Source organism: Galleria mellonella, unplaced genomic scaffold (genome assembly GCF_026898425.1).
Source record: "Galleria mellonella isolate WM207_F2 unplaced genomic scaffold, CSIRO_AGI_GalMel_v1 utg36, whole genome shotgun sequence".
In the NCBI taxonomy this organism is placed as follows: domain Eukaryota; kingdom Metazoa; phylum Arthropoda; class Insecta; order Lepidoptera; family Pyralidae; genus Galleria; species Galleria mellonella.
In genome coordinates, this window is record NW_026442086.1 from 5,308,331 (window position 1) to 5,335,289 (window position 26,959).

General features: G+C 33.8%; 1 protein-coding gene across 1 annotated transcript; it reads right to left on the reverse strand.

Moving 5' to 3' along the window:
• Positions 1 to 310: 310 nt before the first annotated feature.
• Positions 311 to 24,818, reverse strand: LOC113513528 (differentially expressed in FDCP 6-like). Its single transcript, XM_052897375.1, has 10 exons — positions 24,551 to 24,818; positions 12,239 to 12,427; positions 9,780 to 9,920; positions 6,031 to 6,270; positions 3,768 to 3,997; positions 3,316 to 3,505; positions 2,686 to 2,822; positions 2,173 to 2,309; positions 1,644 to 1,768; positions 311 to 966 (listed from the first exon to the last, which is right to left on the reverse strand). Exons 1-10 carry the CDS (start codon positions 24,644 to 24,646, stop codon positions 823 to 825), a joined length of 1,629 nt encoding a protein of 542 aa, XP_052753335.1. The 5' UTR covers positions 24,647 to 24,818; the 3' UTR covers positions 311 to 822.
• Between the last annotated feature and the right edge of the window lie 2,141 nt (positions 24,819 to 26,959).

Here is a 26,959-nt window from a genome sequence, read left to right on the forward strand (position 1 = left end):
CAAAATGTTTTAAAGTATCTAGTTATTTTTATAGGGTATACAAAAAAAAAAACAAAAAAAAAATTTTTTTTATTATTTATCTGTATTTAAATTGGTTCAGAAATTAAATGAATTAGCTCAGTATTTTAATCTCACTTTGAGCTATCGTAATGTGATTATTCTATGAAGGTTTTATTTATTATGATATAAAATAAATATGAAATTACCACAAAATAATTTATTTAATACTTTATGAATTTGAAAGAACCTCTTAATGCGGCTCTGAACCGTCTTAAATACAACAAATTTTTAGTTATAATTAAAAAATATAAATTATAGTAAAGAAAAAGTAATAACAAGGCACTATGATATTTTATCTTTGCTATCCGTTACCGCTACAAGGCACACCAAATTACAATCAGCTACAACATTACCTAAATTCAAGCCATTTTTTATTTATTTAGAGAGTCTATTTGGAATGAATACACTATAAAAAGCTAGCAATATTAAATAAAGATAATTTTCAAATTATTTTTCTTTTAAATTATGTATATACAATCTATAATAGCTATAATAGCCAATCTATTTATAATAATATCTATATATAGGCGTATTTAAGGGGTTCACCTCAGGATCATTAGCGAATTTTTATCTATGAGCAAAGACATGTTTAAAAGTACATATAGACCTTTATTAAGGGGCCAGTCCTCCCTAAAAAAAACTACACTTCGTATTTAAGTTATACATATAATAACATGTAAGCCATTTTCAAGAAATCAGCCAAGAAATCAAAACATCTACCATACATTCACACACACACACACATACATAATTAGTACACATTCACACTTTTTCATCATCGTCCATCGCCATAACGTGCCTGATAGCTCTGACGTCTATCAGGGTGTCTGAGGAACTTTTGGTGGTCGGCACGAAAGAGATAGCTCGACGCACTCTCTCGCCATTGCGGAGAACCGGGTTCATATCCTGGAAATAAGGGAATAAAAATTATTTGAATCAGTTTTTTGTTTTTTTTTTTTTATACAACTTAGAATGGCAAACAAGCTGACAATTTTTTTGTGTATAACATACAAATAAACACGCGATATCTTTGTTAATTCTGAACTGATTTTGGTTATTTTTTACAAATTTATTCCTCCTCCTTTAATAGATTCGGAGGATTATCACAAAATTTCTCGCGACAATGAGCTAACCTTATATTATATAGATATATATAGATATAACTTTTTGCCAGCTAATTGTAAAACTAACTGACTCATTTTTTTTTATCAGTGTTCTATATAATTACACATAAAATGTATCTTGATGTAATATTTAATAAATTAAATGAGAATTCTGTTTACGTATTAAAAAGATGTAGAAAGTATAAGAAAAAATAAATGTAGAAGTTATAAAGGAATCACTTCTAATTATCACGCAAAATTGTATGAAAAAGTTGACCCGTTTTTCTCGAAGCATTTCTATGGAGACACTCGATCTATATAACCTAATGAGCTAACAGAAGAGATGCGTACTCTCACTGCAATGTATATTACTTGTAAGCCCTGACTAAGTTTGCTCTTATTAGGACGCGAGCTGACTATGTCCCAAAACCATCATACTACTCTACTGAATTTGTAAGTTCTTCCGCAAATATTACTCACTCTCAATTGTACATGCAACGCTTTCGCCGTCAGCTCAGTCTTGTTAATCTTCTCTTGCGCCGCTTTCAGCTCATCGTCTAGCCTCTGCTTTTCTTGTTCCAGCTCTTTCAGACGTTTTTCCGCTTCTATAAGAAAAAAAAGTCCAAAACAAAATAAAATTAATTCTATGGCCTCTATAGCGCAGTCCACTCATGTCCGGGCATGAATGAACTGTGTGAAAGATAATATGGACAGAATGGGAGTGAATGCGGAAATGACTGCGAATAGAAAAGAATATTATATAAATTGACTTAACCCTCGATTTTCATCCCTTAATTATTTGTTCTCCTGCTGGACATGTGTTTAGAAACCAGTTAAAGGAGAATGTCAGACTATTATCACCCTGGCCAGTAGTTTTGGTATAAAGATGTATTGCGCTTTGTTCCTATAGATTCCTTGGGATGATAAGAATGGGCGATAGCCAATGGTAGGTTTATAGTATTTTTCATTTTTACATTTTCAGATTTCAGAGATTAAATTTTTTTTTTACCTCTGTATTGTTCTTCCTTTTCAGCTTGTAGCATTTCGAACCTTTTTCGTTTTAATCTCTCCTCTTCCAACATTCGGTTTTGTTCTTCTTGAAGTCTCTCTAACTCCTCTCGCCTTTCCCACTCCTCTGCTAAAACCCTTAATTACAACGAATAAATAAGTAAGAAGCCTAGTATATTTTTATTTCTACAAAAATATTTAAGGACATTTTCAACTGACTTCAAAGGGAAGTTCTCAATTTGGTTGTATTTTTTTATGTATGTTATCTCATAACAACATCAAATGTTAACCGATTTGGAAATTTCTTTTTTATCCAAAAAAATATACTTATAGATTGCTCTCATGGAAATTTTATCAAAATCGGTTCAGTAGTTTAGTTTTTAAATGACCATAATTGTTTTTGCCACAATAGAAGTTGGTATTTTTTTTTTGTGAAACAATCTAAATTATTATAATTTATGTTCCTTTTTAGGATTATAAATAAATATAAATTAAATAAGTATTTCACAGGTACCTGGCCTGCAGAGCTCGTACTATTTCTTCATCTCTCTTGGCTTGAATTTCTTCTTGTAACAATTTCTCCAACTCGGTTTGAGCAGATTTTAATTCTTCTAACTTTTTGTTGTCTTGTTGTGCCAATTCCGCTAATTCCTTTAACAAAGAAGTAGTATAATAAAAAAGTTGAAAGTAGCGTATTGCAACTTACAATACTTTTAAAAGCATAGTTTTTATATAAATAAAAATAAATCGCTAAATATACTACTAAGTGGAAAACGCGGAACGGCAGGACCAATTCATACATTTTTTTCAAGTATTTTTAGAGGTCCGAGGAAGGTTTTTATGAAAAGAAAAGTTAGATAAATTGGCCGATAATTTCTGTTCCCCCAAACGATTTTGACAGAATGCATTGTCGGATCAGCTAGTAGGACAAAAATGGCTTATTTTATTTTTCAATTTTCAGGTCCTTTTACGTCTATAAAATTTTTATTCGTGTTATACTTGGATTCGATATTCGTTCTGTGGTCTTTGACTAGAAATCTTTTATTTTCATGTGTTTAAAAATTGTTAAAGCCTTTATTTTTTATATAAAAACAGCAGGCTCATTTTTTTTTAATTATAATACTTTCTTTATAAAATTACATACCTGTGCTTGTGCCTCCGCAGCAAGTCTCGCTCGCACTTCGTGCTGCAACCGTGCGCGAGCATCTCTAGCCTCTCTCTCTCTCCTAGCACCGGCGCCGCGTCGGCAAGCTCTAGCTTTTCTCTGGTAGCCTTCTGCGCCACCCGAGACAGCTGTTGCCTGTCGCACTGCTGATATCCATTGCAGTCTACTTCTGTACCAGAATTACAAACAAAGATTTTAGTAACTGTTTGGGGGTTTCGTAAGAGGCAATTAAGGAAACATAATGGTCGAGACATGGGCAGCAGCTTTTTCTTAAACACCGCAAAAACCTAAATGCGGTTGCCAACCCGCCTACCAATCTTAACAATAACTGGCAAAACTCTTCAAGGAGAGGTCAATGTTCAAGGACAATTAACGGCTAATATGAGATCATGATGAAAGATATAGTGATAATATTATAAATGATAACTTACTTATGGTCTTGAGTGCCGAATTCATACGTTCTGTCTGGAGTAACGAGTTGGAACCTTTGTATTTTGCCTTCACCGGCTGAAGCCTCTACCGAACAGTATTCGTCTATATTTATTCTGCCGCACTGTTCCTTCTGCGAGGAGCTTTTGTAGTAGGTAAGTGCACAGGGCTGTAGCACACACCAATACTCTCTCATTGTCGGGAGTAAGTAGCCGCGTTTGAAGAGATAGCCCTGAAATATTTACTTCTAGTTTGAAATCAAATTATCTTTCGTTCATCTAAATAATAAGTCCCATACAATCACACTAGGATACTTGTGTTTTGAGGAACTAGATAATGTGCACTGGAAAAAATGCCTAACTAAGGATTTTACCGCCATTTCAGAAGGTGACTTTAACTGAGAAGGTTTAGCGAGAAACTTGACTTGTTATTTAGTCTTTGAAAAATAAATTAATTATTTGGTGTTTTTATAATTTGTCGTAACATGACATTATGTAGGTATTATAGGATTTTATGGTCACAATATAATAAGAGAATAATTAATATGTAATTGAATGACAATACTTTTAATTTTGATATCGTGGACGTACAAAACTAAAAGCATTTTATTTGTTCATTTATTTATTCATTTTATAGGATACATGCAACTGCTTTTCTCTGCCTGACTATCCGATATAGGTGCTGACGCGTGAGTGTTTTGCATATACGAGTATAGTCATTTAGCTACACGGAACGAAAAGTATTAAGTGGCCTTTTATATTTTTTTGCATAAAGCAACGAAAATGTCAAGCTTTTGGGGTTCTAGTTCTAAACAATCAAGGTTTTGTTATACATTTTGATTTCTGAATTATATAGATAGATGTCTAGTCTTAAATTTAGCGTTTTTAATTTGTTATTTTGCTCTTTATTATGTACTTAATATTTCCTCATTTCCAAATTAGGAAATATTAAGTACATCGTTTAATAAAAAACGTTAAGACGAAAAAATTTGGAGTCATCGTTCACTAATAAAGAAATATAAAATTGGTATTATATCATTACTAAAACTTGGCAACTATTCTGTAAATTGAGACAGCGTTGTAATTTTTTTTTTATTGTCAACCTAAATACCCAAGTAAATTGAACATAAACTGCAACCGTACTTGAGTATTACATTAATATAAGTAGCAACAGAAAATAAAAATAAATCTAGTAAATAATGATATAGTTATTAATACTATAATAACACTGAAACCGTATTGGTTGAAAATATTATACCTACAGTTCGACATTGCGTTAACCTATTCAAATTAAAAAGCGAAAACAAAGCAACTTAGCCGATTGACGATGACTAAGTGCGGTGTTTCCTCTCAATCTTAGTCACATCGCTTGTTCATTGTTTAGCAAACTTAGTAAGAACAATACGTTTTGTATGTTCCAAGTCGGAAATAGGTCACAGTAATGTAATGAGTGCTCTGACGTCAAAGGTATATGAATAGAAGGCTCAATAAAAGAGAGAGTAAATTTGCCTTATACGATTGGCGTCAGAAATGGTTTAGTAGGTAGGCTTCCATCTCGTAATATTACAGATATTGTAATAAAATACTGTACTATAGTAATAGTTTGGATAGCAAACTTGAAGAAAAGGCGAATACGATAAATCTTACAGGTCTTAGTGTTACAGGTTTCTACCTGATATACCCATTCAATTATTAAATTGTAGTAAAACTTAAGGTACCTACATTGTTTTCTATGATAGACAAACTTCGTTTTGTGATAACAAAAAAAAACCATGTAAATTCTTCATTACTTTAAAATAAAAAAAAAAATAATTTAAAGTAATGAAGAACTAAGTTTTTAGACTTTAAGTAAATTTTAATTGAATTAACCAAAAAATAATTAAACAATTGAAATTATCTATGGTTTTCATTATTACAGGAAGATCAGTATCTTGAAGGTTGCTATTCCTGTGGGCTAAGGTTTTTTATACTACTATGGTGTCAAACAAGTAAACGGTCCGTCTGATGGTAAACGGGGTTACTGTAGCCTATGGACCTTAATATGCCCTTTTTAAAGAACCCCATGCTGCAGTCTGTAGAGAAAACCTCGACAAGAAGATCATTCCAAAAGTTGATTATTATGCCTCTGTACTCTGTAATATACATATAGGTATTATGCCATATCCTACCCTTTTAAGCGAAATATTGTGAGCATAGCTGCTTCACGGCAGAACCCCAGGTGAGATTCCCACTAGTTAGTATGTATTTAAAAAAGACCGAATTTTACCTTCTTTATAATATCCTCGATAAATACGTCATAAATCTCGTCGACAGCTTCCACTAAAGCCTTAGAGTGTAGCTGCTGGTCGCAGCAGTACTTGGCCTCTAGTACTGCAAGGAAGGCCGCCCATTTGAAGTGGCCAATGGACGTGCCGAGCGCGTCCCAGTCTGCCGCATCCCACCGGAGCCCAAGGCAGTGGACTAGTTGTTCAGCTACTATGCCCGCTTCTGACGGCTGCAGTACCACCTGAAATGTATAACATTATTCTTATTGGTTTATATTGGTCGATATTTATTTATCAAAAAAAAAATCAAATACAAATAAAGGGAATGAAGTTTATAAAACGGCCTTTTTTAAGAAATAGGAGCGCAATTTATGTTTTAAAACTAATAAGTATAGCGATATTCCAACTCTTTTAAATAACCTTATATATCTATATCCCACTCTTCGAAACATAGTAGTTGCTTAGCAATAAAAAGTGACTGGGTGGGACAGATGCATCCAAACTAGTGGATCTGGGATCTGGGATTTCTGTTGTGATTGGTAGTCTATTTGCACTAAATACTATGTGTAATATTGAGGCACGAGACAGTGAACTATGCTATGACAAGAGTACGTATTGCAAAACAAGACTCTTGCAGTTTAGAACGGAAGATAACGATTTCGTACGAGCGAAGTCACGGGAAGCAGCTAGTCATAAATGAAATGAAGGAGGGTTATCGACCCCTGTATTAATTCTTCAATTCTCCATATAGCAACATCTGGGCAACATGTGTTGAATGTAAACTTTGATCTTTTAAATTAATGACGTCAATAGCCGGGGAGGTCTCGCGAACATTGAATGACATACGCTTTGTTATAAATTTTGCAGAGTAAAGTTTGTATGCAGGATTGTAATACTGGGAGAATTTTTATTTAAGACTATGCCATCTGTTTACAAACTAATCTGAGTTGAAACTAGAGCTGGTATTATGAGTATTAAATAGCTAATAGAAACCCTTACAATTTTTTTTTTTTGTAAATACATACATTTATTTATTTATACTTTTGCAGACATTAAAATATGTCTACAGGACGGACTTAATGCCTGATGGCATTCTCTACCAGTCAACCGTTACGCTAATCAGAGAGAGTAAATGGCGATGCATTGATTTAACAAAACAATTTGTAAATTAAATAAATATTTTGGAAGACCACAACATTAAGAATACAATATAGAATAATAATACACTTACAAAAATTATGCATACAAAAACACATACAATACAATACATATATAAACAATTATACATACATATAGTACGTAGAAAATACCCAAACCAAAATAGACAAACATAGTCATAAATATAAATGTTTGTATTTTGCGGGAATCGAAACTGTGACCTTCGGAAGATGAGGAAGGCGGCAAAATGTTAAACCACACTACCAAAATTGGCATTTGAATTATTTTAATGTAAATTAACATGGTATATATACTCGTAAAATATTAAATAAATATATTCTATCTTAAAATATTTAAAATTTATTTAATCATAATACATTTAAAAATATATGTTATAAATGGTAACAGCCATAAAGGCAAAATTATTTACATTAATGTCACAGATTTGGGAATTCGTCTAACGTTTTGATATATTGAAATTAGCATATGTTATTGTACTGTAAAATGAAACATATGCTCAAAAAAGATGGGTCGGAATACGAAAAAACGCCTTTCTACGCTAAAAAACGCTTTTCTTTCAAAAACGGTTTTCTACTTAATAATGACGACACTGGACATCCCGTGTTAGTATGAGAGGCTCTATATTATATATAGTTTTTAATTCGATTTATTTTTTATTTTTGATTTACCTATTTTTGAAATTCCTTCGTATATACGAGGCAATTTCAAAAGTAGGAAAATCAATTAAATAAAGCACTTCTAGATAGCGTATCAATATAATATATACACCAGTTTTTAAATTAAACCTCCAGGAGTATAATTAAGAAAACGTGATGCCAGAACAAACATACATAAAGACAGTTAAGCAAAATTTCAAAAAAAAAATTGTTTTGGCTTCTATTGCTCTTAGTAAGACTCATATTAATTTATCTTTAATATTTCTCATATACAGATATCGTTAAATTACAATTTTATTAGTAAGATATGTCGTGTGGCCTCAGCATAGAAGGGGCCGCTCTTTTCTTTCCCGTGGGTGTCGTAAGAGGCAACTAAGGAAATTTAACGGCCGAGGGATGGGCAGCAGCGTTCATTCTAAAACATCACCAAAGCTTAATTGCGGTTGCCAACCCGCCTGTCAAACGTAGTAACTAATGGCAAAACCCTTCAATAGGGGGGGGGAAGGGATTGTTAGTAATGGAGACTGAGAATCCCATTGCTAGCAATATACCCAACCAGGTCGACCTCCACGCGGTTCCCCCTAGAAACTATCATGGTTAATTCCTGATGAATTCATCATGATAGGCTAACTGGCCTGTTTACATTCTCATCTATCACCCTTCACTGGTGCTCCGCCAGCGTATCCCGTTAGCGCAAGCGGGGTTACCATACCATTTTCACCCATCAAAAAAAAACCCTTCAATAGGGGGAGGTCTATATTCAAAAGAGGACAGTTAATGGCTGTTATGAGAAAGATATTCAACTTCGCTGGTAGGAGACATCCCTTAAAACAGTGCTAATATTATCGAGGTCACCCTGTATATTTAACCGGAACTTTTTGCTATACAAACAATCGGTTATCGCATTTCAAGCGTAAAATATACAAAACAAAAATAGTTCTGTCATCACTCATTCCTATCTGTACGTAAGTAGATATAATTTTATATAACAGTGACTATGTGTGACTAATACTATGTTTACCTTGACATTATAAATCTGGCAGTTTTGCCACTACGCGATATGTTGTAAAATAGTGATTTTTCTACCTTTTTTATATAAATAAAAATCAATTTGCAAACATCGTGTGGTCCTGGCATACAATAGATCACCTTTCCCGTGAGTGATATAAGATATGACTAAAGGAATTTAATGATTGGGGAATAGAGGAAATAACATCTCCATTAAAACATCTTCAAAGCTGGGGGGGCTAGCAATATACCCAACCAGGTCGACCTCCTCGCGGTTCCCCCTGGAAACTATCATGGTTAATTCCTGATGAATTAATCATGATGGGCTAACTGGCCTGTTTTCATTTTCGTCTATCACCCTTCACTGGTGCTCCGCCAGCGTATCCCGTTACCATTTCATTTTCACACATAAAAAAAAACATCTTCAAAGCCTAATTACGCTTGTAAGCCAAGCGTGGCAACTATTGGTAAAATCCCCATTGACAAATACCGATCCTTATAGCAGTCTAAGGGGGAGGCCTATGTTTAGCAATGGACAGTTAACAGCTAAATCGGTATGTTAAGTTGTGGTGGGTTTGGGGGTTTGTTGGTGAAGGGTGGCAATATGACAATGAAATTATGGAGTATAGAGCCATCACATGTCACACGTCTTCAGGAATGGCAACGCATGAAGAGCATTATGGGCGACACAGGAGGGTATACTCTGTTATGTCTATAGGCGACGGTTACCACTTACCATTAGGTGGGCCGTTAGCTTTTTTGCTATTCTAAATTGTTTAAAATAATATATTTATTTATTTCGAATTTGGGCACACCAACAGTATACATATTATACATAAATTAAATAACATTTTTTGTTCAGCATGGTGATATGCATATAAAATAAAGGTTATTATAGTAAAGATTACCACATAGTGTTCCGTGTTATCAGCGTCCTGCACTAAATCAGCCAGTAGACAGTATATTCTGAACAGCTTCAGCACGGAGTCATCGCTGAAGATGGGCTTATCTCGTAACACCAGGTTCTTCCTACACACCAACCAGCATACCTGAGGAGGAAAGGTCATTTTCTATGAAACCAATCCGTTTAAAGCCTGTTCTGTTATTAAACTTGTACTAATATTCATTATATCACCATAGCTGTTAACTTTCCACTGCTGAACATTTTTTTTTATACAACTGAGAATGGCACACAAGCTGACGGCCCACCTGATGGAAAGTGATAACCGTCGCCTATAGACATGAGCAGTACCATGGACATAACAGAGTATACTGTTTCGCCCATGGTACCCCCCATGCGTTGCCATTCCTGAGGACTCAGATTACCTCTGTACCCAGTAAATTCACGCCATGTCCCACCCTTTAAACAGAAACACAGCCATGAAAACACGACTGCTTCACGGTTGAAACACGAATGGAACAGAGGTACCCGCAATCGACTTTTGTACAAAGTCTCCCTCTGGTAACATAATCCTGGTGATGTTTTAAGAGGGACGCTGTTGCTCATCTCTTGACCATTTATTTGTCGTCTAGCTTAAAATTTTAATAGATACATAAATATAGATGTAACAACACATATTCCATTCATATCAATTCATTCGTAATGTTTGATAACGAAGCTCACATGCAACAGCTGTACGGGGACATTTAGTTTATGAATATTAGGCCCATTCAAATGTAGAGGAACTACGAACATGTGTTCAATAGAGTGACGTTTTGCTTTATTGGCACTCAAATATGAAACAAAGTAGGAGGACTGTATTTTGTGTGAATTTTTAACAAAATCTTCGCCAATTGTGAATTGCTTTTAAAAATTCCTTTTTTTTAGAATCGTTTTTGTATTTATTCAAATCGTCTATCTTCATATTCAATAGATGGTGATAATAGTCGTGATTTATTATTAATGCTTCTGTAAAAACAAAATTATTCATAAAATATCTATATATATATTTTTAATATTCAAAGTACGTAAAAACGGAAAAATTCGGAAACGGAAGATTCTTAAACCAAATCTCATTAATTTTATTAAAATTTTATAATTGCTTTATTTCTACCAGGAAAATATTGTGTTTTGATCTAATTGCCATTGCTTAGTTAATACTAGTATAGTTTAAAGTAAACAGGTACATAACAAGAGGTAGTATATTTTCATGTAGGTATAAATATAAATTTTTACAATCGCTTTTATTTTCGGAAAATGAACTTTACGACTTTTTGTTTTAATTTAACTTCACAGGGCATATAATTTATTTCCCTGATACACTTAGTAAGTAAATTTTTTGTTTAAAATAAATCTATTCTCTTATAAACGTTTCACTTTTGGATGACGTAGATATATACTCTGCCAATAATTTATGGCGTCAATATGAAACCTTGATAAAGTCTGTTTTTATTCAATATACTAAAGAACAATCTAGACAGAGGCAATTTGGCGCAATTTTACGTGTACAACGCAGTCTGGAGAGGCCTTGACCTCGAGCGGCCGAACTATAATACCTAGTAGGTATCTAGTTTATTGTAGACTAACTTTTACCCGCGACTTTGTCCGCGTGACTGGGATAAAAATAGCCAGCCTATATCCTTCTCCATCCCATATATAAAAATAGCCAGCCTATATCCTTTTACTCCATCCCATAGCAAAATTCACTAACAAAAAGTTGTTTTTGAGATACATGTAATAAATGTTTGAAAGAAACGAAAATTGTATATCAAATTTAATATCATAATGATCGATGGATGGATGTTAATTCGTTAGAACAAGAGTAGGTTATATCCTAACTTAGAACCTGGGATAATTTATATACTGTTTAAATAAGTGTACATTTTATTCTAGTTTAAATCTATGAATAATGAGTAAAAGATAATATTTATATTATTATATATAAAACTATAAGTCTATATAAAAACCTATTATTTGCAAATTTTATTTTTGTAGTTTATCTCCAATCCTTATACAATTTTAAATAACAAACAATATAACATAATAATCATAAATTCCATATATTATTAACATCTTTATTCATTTAATAATTTAATTCCTTTTTAATGTTTCTCAAACACAAAACATGCTATGGTTGCCTCTAAAAGTAAGAACAGTTAGCCCTAATCCACTAATATATCTTAATTTGGTAATCCTTTAAAATAAATGAATAAAATAAAAATGGTTTACAATCAGAGTTGGTTAAGTTTACCCTTAATTTTTTTTTATCATTTATGTTATCTCGCTTTTTTTTAATATGTATGTTGTAATTTGTGTGTTGTAAGTAAGTAATGCAAATAAATTATCTATCTATCTATCTTTAATAAAATATTAGATACACGAAGAATACACACAGTCAAACTGGGAGCTTTTTTTTTAAATTCTTACCTCACTTATTTTCTTCTCGTAATCCCTAATAACGGGTAAGGTCATAGTCTTAGGCAGCGAGCTGAACACCTCATGCTGCAGGTAGTAGCGGAACTCGTCAAAGGACAACTCCTGTGAAGACTTGAAGTGATCCAGACCCTTTTCCACACCGTAGAGATCCAGAAGGGTACCGATGTTTGCTGTTAACACCTGAGAAAGACACATATATTTAGACAGATATTTATAAGAATTAATTAAAGACGAAACAGAGAGATATGAGTACCAAAAGCATCCTTGGATCACTCTTTCAGATACCTATATAGAAAATAGTAATATATGGGGGGAAGGGATTGTTAGTAATAGGGATTATCAGCCCCATTGTTAGCAATATATCTTATCAGGTCAGTCTCTTCGCGATCACCCTGGAAATTATCATGTTATAATCATCATGTAATATGGGCTAATTGTCCACCTTTTCATTCTCACCTATCATCCCTCACCGGTGCCGCGGCGCCCCACACGTGTATACCGTTAGCGGGCGAAGTTACTATTCCATTAATCAATTAAAAAGCAATTAATATATGAACTATAACTGAATTACTCATTTCTAAGTAAATTTTTGCAATAAATAGGGATCTACTTAGAAACATATTTGCGTCCTTATTATTTTATAATAATGATAATGTAATATAGACTCTGGTAGATACTGTCAGATTTATTACTTTTACATGTCCTATTATGTATTCTATCCAGTATTAAGCAGACAAGATCGTATTGAAGGGGAATTATCTTGTAAACTTAGATTATAATTTATTTAAACATATATGTTTTCGAAACAGTGGCTTGTTTGGCGATATTTGTAGTGTAATTTTTTTTAACTTTGTTCGCTATTGCAAAGGTGAAATTATTTTAACAAAAGACAACTAAATCTAGCCAGTTTATTGATCCGAGATGATCTATACTTACTAGACCTAATAGAATTGCTCATTTAAGTAATTAATATAATTAATTCGATTTATTATCAGAAAAAGTTATGCATTTAGAAGCTAGGTATAGTTTATAAATATTCCCTTAAAACAGCTAAGTGGACTGCCTTGGCTGATGTAGAAAGACAGTTTAACGTACAGTAAAATACAGGTTTTTAGTAAAAACTCTTTCACATTTCGGCGAACGTAAAATTTTTGTTACACAGTAGCGGTACTAGTTAGCTTCAAGCCCCTGTCTATATTGATTATAATTATTTTGCCTTTGAAAACAACCAATAATAACGAGTACAACACATAAAACAGTTACATTTCCTTGTTTATTGTTTTGTTATATAAACGCATTTATGAAGCCACGATTAATAAAACCAAATGTCAAGAGAATTAACAAAAATAACATTACAACAGTCGAAACGGTTTCACAAGCCATGTAATGCAATAGTGCGACGCTTTGCATCTTGATCAATGTACTACTTTTTAATTACGACTTCGTTCACGTGACCGGTATATTTTTTTTATTTTGACAGCCCCATTGCTAGCAATATGCCCTATCAGGTCAACCTCCACGTGGTGCCCCCTGGAAACCATCGTGAACAATTCTCGTTGAATTAGTCACGATGGGTTAACTGACCTGCTTCATCCTCACTTATCATCCTTCACTGGTGCCCCGCCGGTGTATACCGATAGCGCGGGTGGAGTTACTATTTCATTATCACCTATAAAAAAAAAACTCCATAGTGATTGGTTAAGCCGTCAAGGCGCTAAGAGGCAACAATCAAAGTCACTTTTATATTTATAATGAGATAAATAATTGTGTGTAATTTACAAAGTAGGTAACTTAAATGTGATGTGGGCGAACTAAGACCTACTTAAGTACCTAAGACCAATGCTCTTTAACATGACTCATTGTAGGTACCGACTTATTTACATTTACTACCTCTGACTAGAGTAATGATTTTACGCCCACAAATACACTCTGGTATTGCATTTTGTTTAAGAGTGCCATATGAGATTACCACTAATTATAAGCATTATTAATACCATAACAATTTATTTATTTATGACTTTCTCTTCACGAACTGCTTGGAAAATAATAGGATAGATAGATAGATAGATAATTTATTTGCATTACTTACAGCACACAAATTACAACATACATATACAAAAAAAAAAGCGAGATAACATAAATGATAAAAAAAAATATACACAAAGCTAAATACAATTTTCGTTTGTGAGTGTTCCATAGCAATACAAAATGGCCACAACTCAGTTTATTGCTTCGCCCTCAAAAGAGCAAAGCACTAATATTCTGCGGCCAAAGGGAATAGGGCAACAATAAAACAATACTACCAGATTATCCGTACAATAAAAAGATAGATATACAGTTAACAAACAGATATGACAGTTTATCTAGCAGACAAATGGAACATAGAGGTAACTTGCAGGAATGTCTAACTTTTGCCTCTCAATTAAGAATTTTTGTAAATTAATTTTGAAACTGGACTTAGTGACACTACTGGATACGCATACTTGAATAACGTTTTCAGCAATTTGAAAATATTTAGATTTTACAATGTAAGGTAGACATTTCACGAATGCTATAATAATAATAACTATAATAATTAAGGAAAAAAGACAAATTATTAGAACTATTGAGGATAGAAGGGGAAAAATGTTGGGACACTTGATACGACACGATGAACTTATGAACATTATAATAGAAGGTAAGATAGAAGGAAGGAGGATAGGAGAGAGACCAAGGCATAGTTACATCAGGCAGATCAAGGAAGGAGTTGGTGTCGTATCAAGAGGTGAAGAGACTCGCTGTTAATTGTAGTGAGTGGCAAGAGCTCCACCGACAAGAGCTCAGCTCTTAACTAGGATAGATAGATAATAATAATAGTAATAAATAATCTTCATGGAGGGGGAGGGGGTTTATGTTCAGCAGTGGATAGTTAACGAGTGACATGATGATGATGATGATGATGATGATGATAATAATATTAGTTTTATTAATTACAGTTTTTATAAGTATTCGAATACAATAAAAACCAATTAATTAGATTAGACAATAACGATAGGATTTTTTTGATGGGTGAAAATGGTATGGTAACCCTGCACGCGCTAACGGGATACGCTGGCGGAGTACCAGTGAAGGGTGATAGATTAGAATGAGAACAGGCCAGTTAGCCCATCATGATGAATTCATCAGGAATTAACCATGATAGTTTTTAGGGGGAACCGCGAGGAGGTCGACCTGGTTGGGTATATTGCTAGCAATGGGATTATCAGTCTCCCCCAATAATGATAGGTTCTGCATCAACAGGAAATGGAGGGAAGTGTAGTGACTTAGGCATACTAAAAAGCTGTTGGTTAACAAATCTGACAGACAGGGCAACTTTATTTATTTTATTCCCACCTATCATCACTCACTGGTGCCCCGTCAGAGTATACTGTTAGCGCAGGCGGAGTTACCATTCCTTTATCATCCTTTAAAAAAACTTGCTATAATTAACAATTATCATACAGCACGTGTTACAGTGAGCGTTGCATATCTACTGTATTATGAAAGAAAACAATTGCATGAAATCAATGACATTGACAAATAGAAGGCGTTGACACGTAGTCAATAAGACAATAATAATAACGAATGTAAATCACAGTTATAATAGCTAATGTAAAAATTATGAATATCTATGATGATTTTAGCTGTTTGTTATTCAATGACACATTTTTATACCACTGAGGTGGCAAATTAGCATACCACCTGATGGTAAGCCGTTATGGTAGCCTAGGAACACCTGCAATACCAGGAATAATATGCGCGCGATTCCGACCCTAAAGAAACCTCTTTATACCTTTTTTTAAGAACTCCATGCTGTAGTCTCTTGGAAAAACCTCGACAGGGAGCTCATTCCGCAATCTGAGCATTCGTGGGAGAAAACATATTTAAAACCGCGCTGTACGCGACCACCTAGGCTCTAGGTTATGAGAGTGACCTGTAGTGTGTAACCTGAGGGTGACAGTGAGCTGTATGATAGTTGAAAGTGGCCGTGGACATCATATTGAATAATTTCTCTAAGCATACTCCGTCGTACAAGTAGTAGAACACGCATAGTGAGGCAATAATCTCTTGTAAGACTTAAGGGTTCGATAACTCTTATAGGTCTGGAATCATTAACAATTCTTATAGCTTGTCGTTGCACTGAGTCGAAGGGTTCAAGCTCGTATTTTGCTTGTAATTTGGTGATTACCCTCTCATTAACTGGTAAATAAATTTATCGACACATACCTAACAATAATTAGCTAATTAATTCAAACTCTGCTAATTAACTGTTGCTAATTAAATGATATTAATTATTGTAGATTTTAAATAGGTAAAACGCTTGTCCTTATATCAGTCGTGATATATATTTATATACTTATTCGTGAGGGCAAGTAGGTTAATACACTACTCGGTCTTTTGTTAGGGATATGTGAAAATACTCTTAACATTAAATTATCAATTCCTAATTCACAGTAGACCTGCGACTGTCTCCAGGGGGAACCGCGAGGAGGTTAACCTGGTTGGGTATATTGCTAGCAATGGGATTCTCAGTCTCCATTACTAACAATCCCTTTCCCCCTGGCAGGTGGGTTGGCACCCGCAGTTAGGCTTTTAGAGATGTTTTAAGAGGGACACGAGAGATAGCCAGCACCCATCTCTCGCCCTCCCTAAGTTGCCTCTTACCACACTCACGGGAAAGAAAGAGGTGGCCCTTTTCCATGCCGGAGCACACACGGCGAAAAATATATAGATATTGTTATATATTGTTCACTCTTACTCGGTAGTTCTTATTATTAATAACTTCCCCCAATAGGGGGATAATGGATTGTTAAAAATGGGGATTAGTACCCCCATTGTTAGCAATACACCCTATCTGGTCGATCTTCTCACGGTTCCCCCTGGAAACTATCGTGTTCTATTTCAAGCGAATCCATCACGATAGGCTAACTGACCTGCTTTTTCATTCTCACCTATCATCCCTTACTGGTGCCCCGCCAGCGTATACCGTTAGCGCGGGCGGGGTTACCATTCCATCACCATCCATTTAAAACTTCCCCTCAATATCGGCAGTTAGGGGGAAAGGGATTGTAGTGATGGAGACAGAATCCCATTACTAGCAATATACCCAACCAGATCGACCTCCTCGCGATTCTCCCTGGAAACTATCATTGTTAATTCCTGATGAATTCATCATGATGAGCTAACTGGCCTGTTTTCATTCTCATCGATCACCTTTCACTGGTGCTCCGCCAGCGTATCCCGTTAGCGCGAGCGGGGTTACCATTCCATCATCGTTCATTTAAAACTTCCCCCCAATATCGGCAGTTAAACAGATTTTAATAAAATTAGGACCATATCTTGTATTATTACATATCTAGACTACTATATAAGTATACGAACTTACGCGGACAAATCCATGGAATATTTTGTACGTATTTGTATCGTATATAATTATAGGTAGATAAGTATATATCAGTTCAATCTGGAATGTAAATCGATATAACTAATTGCTACTTAAGCAAGTGGAGCTTTTAATGTAAACACATTAGAATCATGTTCTATTATGTACATACATACATTGCGATTGCTATCAGTACCTACATTGTAATCAATACTTGCAATTGGCAATCAATCAAATTGTTGATACATACGAACATATCATAAGCTGAACGATATAGTTTTTTTTATCTTTTACTGGCTTTTACCTGCGACTTTGTCCGCGTGACAGAAATATGTTCATTGATCGAGATAAAACGTAGCCTACGAGTGTTTCTCTATTATATAGTTGATGTATATCAAATTTCATAGTGATTGGTTAAGGGAACTTAAAATCGAGGGGCGAGCAGGAGCGTCCCTATTAAAACATTAAAATAGCAAAGGTCTTTTTTTTTTATACAACTGCGGTCGCAAACTCAGGTCTTATTCCTCTGTACCCAGTAAATTCACGCCTGCATGCAAAACAACTGCTTCACGGTTGAAACACGTGACAAACACTGGCAAACCCTCCCAATTATGGGAAAGGCCTATGGCCAGCAGCGGATAATGGCTGAGATGATGAATAAGGATAGGAAGATTTTAAGTGTCATACAAACACAAATTGCCTGGTTTTCAAGCAAGGAGACCCTTATTGTGACATACTGAGCAACAAACATGGAGGGGGGGAGTATTATCCAGTACAGACAAAATTGTTTCCTAAATTGGATCGACCGGGATCGAACATGGGACCTTATATACCCAAAGCGATATGCTTACCATTACACCAAAAAGGTCGTCATACAATGACACACTTTTAGCTAAATGTCAGTGTTTTGACGTGAAATGCGTGAAAGCAAGCGTAATTTGACATTTACGTGGGTGTCAGGGTTGCCACTTTTACAAATTTTTGCATACCAAATTAAATTAGTATAATTAATAATAATTGATGCGGACGCATTTTTTATAATTATAACACGTGTTAAGTTATAAATGTTTTTCGAAAATAATAATGGCATTTAAATTGTTAATTGCATAAATATTAAAGGTATGCAAATGCTTTTATATTTTTGACATAATTGCGTATTTTCAAACAAGTCATGCTCACTTTAATATTCAGATTGGTAGCGGCGTGGTGGGCCAGGTCGTTGGGCTCCCTATGTTATGATTGAACAAAAAGATTCCTAGCTCATCCGTCATACTCGTGAACGGGTGCTTCTATACAACAATTAATACTGTGTTAGCAATCGTCATCTTGATATCCTAAAAATGCATCTCTTCACATCAAGCTTAAATGCTGCGAATTGTCAGTAGAAGAAAACACGTGGCCGGGGGACAAATGCAAAGTTTAATAACTCAACAGAGGTATGAATTTGCGAATCTTTTGATATGGCCAGTCAACGTGGTTGGTGTATTGCATATGTTGTTTTGGATTGGATTGTTTGACTCCTCGTGATGTAAACTGAAAAAGGCATTCAGACTATCTATCTGGTGTAGTTATAGATCAAACATTAAACTTCAGAGCTCATATTGATATCTTGTGCAAACTTTTGTCTTTGATTCAATACTGTATTTCTTCTTAGGTGCTGCTAGGACTCATCTTTGGAGGCCGAAAAAGCACAGAGATTGATATTAAAAGTGGAATTATATAAGAAATGGGACGGCTAACAGTCAGGGATTCACAGATGTTGTTTGAAAAAGATCTTATTGAGTTACTTATATAATAAAATCCTCAGTTGTGATGTAGACGGAAAAGGCATTCAGAAAATAACTATCTATATACAAACACAAATACACACGATGACACACACACACACACGCGCTTGCACACAAGAGACTCAAGTATAATGACAACGACTATTAATATATAAAAACATTGAATGTGGTTTACCAGAAAGTAGTTCTGTTTATTATTATTAAATTAATGCATTTGAAGAGACTCAAGTATAACGACTATTAATATATCATTATTGTTATTTAAGATATCATTATTAATTTACGTCCGTAATTTACAATTAAAATTCTCTAGTCTCCCTGAAATGTTTCCAATTTTATATATATAACATAGGATATATAACGACAGTCATATATCATCAGCAGGTCATTGAATAGTTAAAATAAATGTATTGTAAAAATAAAACCTCATTTGTTTACCTGGCAACCCCATTCATTTTTATCTGTGTTGTCGTCTGATTATCGTTCGATGGTTTCTAAAGGTAATTGTGTGGAAGACGATCTCTGCAAACGACCTGATAATAATAATAATAGTAATGGGGCTGATCCAATTACTAATAATCCCTTTCTCCTCATATTCGTTGTAGTTAGATTGCAGAATGTTGTAACGAAAATTGTACATAAATGGTATCATAGATCAATGATGCGGTTTACTTTCTACGAATTACACAGTTTACTTATTTTATAAAAACAAAATGGGTAAACTGTTACACATTCATACACACTTGCACAACATAGACACAGATGTATAAATACACACATACGAATTATCAAAGTCTGTCTTATATTGGTAAATACATTGCATATAAAAAAGAAGGTGAATTGAGAAACTCTCTCAGAAAGCGCTTAAAAAAGTAACTCATAGTTGCGAAACATACAGTCAAGAAACGGTTGAGCCTTTTCTTTTTGGACGTCCTTTGAACAAGTATGTATGTATGTAAGTATATATTACAGTCGATAAAATAAGCCGATATCGACCTCACATTTATTATCAACAAAAGTATTCATTATTCTCCGCACACTCACAGTTTTGTATCCCTATGGTGCTGATAATAAAAAAAGTCTGCTCTAAAAAAAAAAACAGCTATTGTTAAGCGAAGAACGAAGGTAATCGAGAGCACGCACTTATTTTGTAATAGTTTCATAAGTATCTGTAAAGAGCAGTATAAGTTTTGATTTGTTTAAAAATGGCAACTTTAACCAAAATCGCTTCGTAGTTGGCATAGATATTGTGCATATGAAAATAGCCGAATTAAGGAAAACATTTTAGAAGTTGCTTAAAAAAATTTGTCAAACCTTCTTTTATATATATACTTTTTTAATAAACTCCTCTTATTCATTCATCATTCATTATTATACATTCGTATGATCCTTTCAAAAAGGAAACATACAATTTATGCATTTTATTGTGTCTGCTCAGTGTCGTTGCTTTACGTGCATACGTAGTACCATTCAAATTGTTTCTTGTGAAAGTTCACAGCTTTCGCAGCACTTACTTAATTTACCGTAGCTCAATTAGTGTTATTTATTGTTGGTACTACCTCTACAATATATCTTGAACTTGATTTGTCTAATTAAAACAACTCTCGCGCTGTTTGCTAGTCTGTATTGAGACAAGCTTGTAATTGTAAAATCAACTTTTGTTGAAAAAAGCAGTTGTGTTTCTTGCTCGTTCTTCTCAATTGAAATTACATTCCAAATGGTTGATAGAATCATAAAAAAATAACTGTACAAAAATGCTCGTAATTAAAATCACTTCTATATAAATATTCTTTATTATTTTAGAATAAGTAAACTTAAATATCTTAATGTTACATAAAACTGAGTTTTAAGCTTACTGAATATGTACCTACTTGAGGAGATATAATAGATGTCTTTCGTTTTCATCTTTATAAAAAATATTAGAAAATAGAGAAAAAAAAATCACTTTCTAAATCATACACCTTCAGTTAGATACACTGACTCCATAGAAATTCTTAGACAAAACAATGAAAACTAAAAATTGCGCGCTTTCAGGACGTGTGAAATTGTAATTGGCTTTTATCACAGAATCGTCATTTGATGTATTTATCTTCATTTTGTTATCGAAATGATATTTTAAGACAATATGATACATAAACGTAAGGGATCTTTTTGACATTTTACCCTATATTCTAGCTTACCAACTAAATTTACATTATAAGTACAGAATACTAATGGTGGACTTTAAAAAGGTGAAATGTGGACTAAATATATTAAATTATAGTTATTCTTCTTTGTCCTTTGAGCACGATCACAGATACAAACCTTAATCTATGGTTTGATCTAAATTCTTAATTTAAAAGATAATGACAAACTACATGTATAGTGAAAATTAGGCTTGTGAGAGGTTAGCTTTCATAAAAGTAACTCCCTTTTATATATTATTAGAGTAAACAGGTAATATCCACATAAACACTATTTTGGTCTAGACAAATGGTGACGCAATGTCCCGCCTCCCTTGACCTGGCGAGCTGTAGTATGAAACTCGATGTAAGTAGGTCATATTATAGGGACAGGCTAATAGCTTTAACACGTTTGGGCTATAATTATCTAGATTAGGGAGAAAGGGATTATTAGTAATAAGACCTAACAGACTCATTACTAGCAATATACCCTAACAGGTCGACCGCCACGCGGTTCCGCCTGGAAACCATCTTGCTAAATTTTTGATGAATTCATCACGATGGGCCAACTGACTTACTTCAACCTTATCATCTCTCACTGGTGCCCAGCCAGCGTATACCGTTAGCACAGACAGGGTTACAATTCCATGTTCATCTATTAAAAAAAAACTATCTAGATTTTATATTTTGATACAAAAGAGATTTTTATTCGATTAACTCGACTGTGGGGTCTTAAATTTAAATACAGCTCTAAACCTGAATTTTCCAAATTCAGACATTTTTTATAGTACTTCAAATCTACGATAAGTACATAATAATAGTAGCAGGAGACTTGTAAGTGATAAGAATAAGAATAGAATAAGAATAATTTATTTGCTCGAAAGTACAAAGGTCTTAAAATACTGAATATACATTTCGCCTTATCTAAAGGCATGCAAATTTTGTCTTAGCACATGTTAAGTAAAAGTTTATCAATTATGTATGTCCAAATAATTATTCTAAATACATATTAATTGTTACATTGAATTAGTTAATTATGTCAACATTTAAAAATAGTCGATATTATAGTTATAGATATACGATATAGATATATGATATAGATATACAGTAACAAAATTTAATAAAACGTAAACATCCCGGGATAAATATAAATATACATATCTATAACCACATTTAATATAGTTATTTTAAAATAAACGCTGTAGGTACTTACATATTAGCACAAATAATATAATACTGTACTACTATTATAAGTAAGTACCTACCAAACCTACACATTGTTTTTATGCAGAATTCAAATGGACGTTAAGCACGTCCGTGCTTTGAATAAATCATCGCATTTCGCTATTATAAAATAAAAAAGAAAATCCAAAACTATTTAATAAGTAAACGATCATATTGGGCAAAGGCCATTCTTCTTTTCAGCCTTATTCTAGGTGAACAAAACAGTAAAAAATATGATAATACAAGTAGGTAATAAAGGTAAATATTCAAGGATTCTTTATAAAAACCTTTAGAGTATAATAAGAACAGATTTCGAATCATAATGGCAAATAGCATTGTCAATGATTTTTTTTAATGGATAAGAATGGAAAAGTAACCCCGCGCACCAACGGTATACGCCAGCGAGGCACTAGTAAAGGATGATAGGTGAGGATGAAAGTAGGTCAGTTAGCCCATCATGATGAATAGACCTAAAATTCAGCACGATGGTTTCCAGGGGGGACCACCTGGAGGTCGACCTGTGATTTTGTATATTGCTTACGATGAGGCTAACAATCCTGTCCCCCATAAAAGGGGAGTCCGTTCGTTTGTACTTCATCAGCTGCTATTAAACTATCGATCTATAATAATATTATTAAGGAATATTGTTACATATTTGTTGATCAAACCTTATTGCAAAATAATAAATATTTTTATTTCTTTTTAGCAAGCGTTTCCATACTAAAAGAAGTGACGATCGAAATTTCATCATACTGTTTTTTTTTTTCTACATTTTTTTTATACAACTTAGAATGGCAAACAAGCTGACGGCCCTCCTGATGGAAAGTGGTACCCGTCGCCTATAGACATGAGCAGTACCATGGACATAACAGAGTATACTGTCTCGCCCATGATACCTCCCATGCGTTGCCATTCCTGAGGACTCAGATGTTATTCCTCTGTGCCCAGTAAATTCACGCCATATCCCACCCTTCAAACCGAAACACAGCCATGCAAACACAACTGCTTCACGGTTGAAACACGAATGGGACAGAGGTACCCAAGCAATCGACTTTTGTACAGTCTCCCTCTCATATAAGCGTATCTCTCATGTATCAAGACGTGCCTTTATGGATCATTGCCTTACGCTCTCTCTGAAGCAGGAAACAAGAGATGATTATTTAAAAATAATGCAAAATTGAATTTAATAATAGTAGGTTGATGAAACTTATGATTTCACACTTCATGATGAACAGTTGAAAAAAGCAATGTCTATTTCATTATTTCACAAAAAAAATCAATATGATTACAATTCGTCGAATAAGTATGTTTGTATCCAATTCTTCAATCATCAGAGAGTTATTTATATAGACACAATGTTTTTTTACGTTGACCAGAATCGAATTCACGACCTTCGATGAGTCAGCGTGCTATATAACTAAACCACGATATTATTCGATATAATTAATTATTACAGTAAGTTTAATACCAATTTTTGTACGCCTGATAATTATATATACCTGTCTGTCTTTATTATTGTCCTTTATAGATATCGAACCCGCATACATTAAACCATAATCGATATTGAGAAAGTCTCTTAATCTCGAATACTGCTTTATTTACTATAAGCTTTAAATAAATCTATTTTGTCTTTAAATAATATGTAAACGTCTGCTTATATACATTAAATTAAAAAAAAATATTCATCGATTACCCAGTAGCGTAATTTTTATAAGTAAAAGGAACAAACCTTCAATTTCGATTTATGGACCACTGCAGCCTTATTTTGCAAAGAGTCGAATGCGTGCCAGATGCAGTTTGTGACATTCTTCAATAGAGCGGACATTATTCAACACAAAACACTGGCATACATCACAAAATTAATAAAAAAAAAAAGAAACTGAAAAAAGAACTCCGGTTTTGAATTTCGAACTAAAAATAAATAGGTATTTCGGTTTTAATATTACCACAGTACGAACGTGCGTACATTACACGTTCTTATTTGTAACTGACATCATGCCATTCGCGATAATAAGTCGAAGGAAATGAGTGGAGTAAAACGGAACAAGCTTGACACGAAACTTGGTATGGTGATGGAATGGTGAGTAATAATATAACATTATGTTTAACGATAAGCTGTGAATATAAATATAATATACCGTTTAACAAGGAGATATTCTTCTTGTTATAACTTTCGTAAGCTTTCTAGAGCTGTGACAAGCATAAGGCATATGTCTGTAGGCTATGTAGATATATTGTCTCCATACAAACAAATGTTTAGCCAAAACAGGTTAATTTTTTTATCCATGTGTGAATATTGTAAATAGGGCCTTTTTTTAAAGAATGATAATGGAAAGATAACCTCGCCTGCGCAAACGGTTTATGCTAGCGAGGTACCAGTGAGGGATGATAAGCGAGAATGAAAAAGCAGGTCAATTTTAGCCCATCGTGATTAATACCCTTGTAATTCAGTACGATGTTTTGCAGGGGGAACCACGTGGAAGTCGACCTGACAAGGTATATTTCTAGGAATGGGATTAGTTATTCGCATTATTAACAATCCCTTCCCCCCTCGTGAATAGTTCCCATGCATCGTGAATATACATTTATTCAATAATTTCTCTCTAAATTATGTGACGTTTTACACTAATAATTTATTGTATTCTATCGAGTGAATAATAATAAAAAAAAATTAAAGCGTAAATTATATCGCTTTATTATATTAAATATAATGATTTATTATTATTACATATATTCCATACAATCAAGTGATGTAACGTATGTATTTTAATATAAAAAAATATATTTTTATTTTACAAGTAGGTATTTTTTTTTGTACCGCTATTCATTTTTACAAATTTATAAATAAAACTGTTTGGTACTACTTCATTTATAAACAAAATGAACAAAATTCTAAAATATAATTTCTACAATATAAAGTTTAATTGGGCTATAAATAAATAAAATTTAATTTGTTTACCGCCACATAATATCAAATGTCAGTATTAATAAGTCTTTTTTAATGGGTGATAATGGAATGGTAACCCCGTCTGCGCTATCGGTATACACTGACGGGGTACTAGTGAGGTACCAAATAGATTTATTCATGTTCTGGCAGGGTACCAGATAGGTGACGATGAAAGCAGGTCAGTTAGCCCATCGTGGCGAATTCCGCTAGAATTAATCACGATGGTTTCCAGGGGGAACTACGTGGAGGTCGACCTGATAGGGTGTATTGTTAGCAATGGGTCAGTTAGACCCCATTACTAACAAACCCTTTCCCCCTATTACGAAGTATTATTACGTGCATTCTATACATTTAAATGAATACATTTCAATTTATGTTAAAGATTTAAATATAAAAATAAACCAAAAAGGGATCAAAGGTTCTACTACGGTGGGGTGAAGAAATCCTTCGACATATCTCGACATCAAGACATCGGTTTTAGGACTCATTTGTATAGGCCGCAAGGGCCGGAATCGGTTTAGAAACCAGTAGGACTGACGCGGCATGGCGTCGGATTGCATTACAATAGCCCCCCCAGATAGCGTATTGTAGTATGCATTAGGGCAGATTTAAGCGGCTCTGCCCCAGGTACCGCTTGACCGAGTAGAAACGGATCCCCGATGACACTCTCGTCCCGTTTGTATATATACTTAACGAGCAGAAATATTTCAATAGCGCGTTTTAGGATTCGCGTAGCAATTCGGGTAATTTCGAATTTAATTTATTGCCATGTTATCATTTATTATAATTGTATAGTCGTTCTTTATATGGTTCTTTGAACTATTTAATTAGTGTATTACTAGGTTATTTTTAATATTATATTTATTTTTTATTTTTATTAGATTGCATACGAGTCTATGTTGTCACTATACAAATGCAAATTGTCCATACAAATTGTGTACCAGATTACAAATTATTGCTTTAAGGTAAATATGTAAAGGTCGTAACTTAAAATATTATTAGGATTAAATAATCCTTTATATTTGTATATAACCTCATTTTTGTATATTTAATTATACTATTTATTTGTAATAATGCGTACGTAAAGAATAATAATGCGGTAGGTAGAACTTCATAATTCTTTCATATTGCTTTAAAAAATAGTAAAAAATTGTGAAGTGTAAGTTGAAAATTGGTATTTGTGAGTATGTA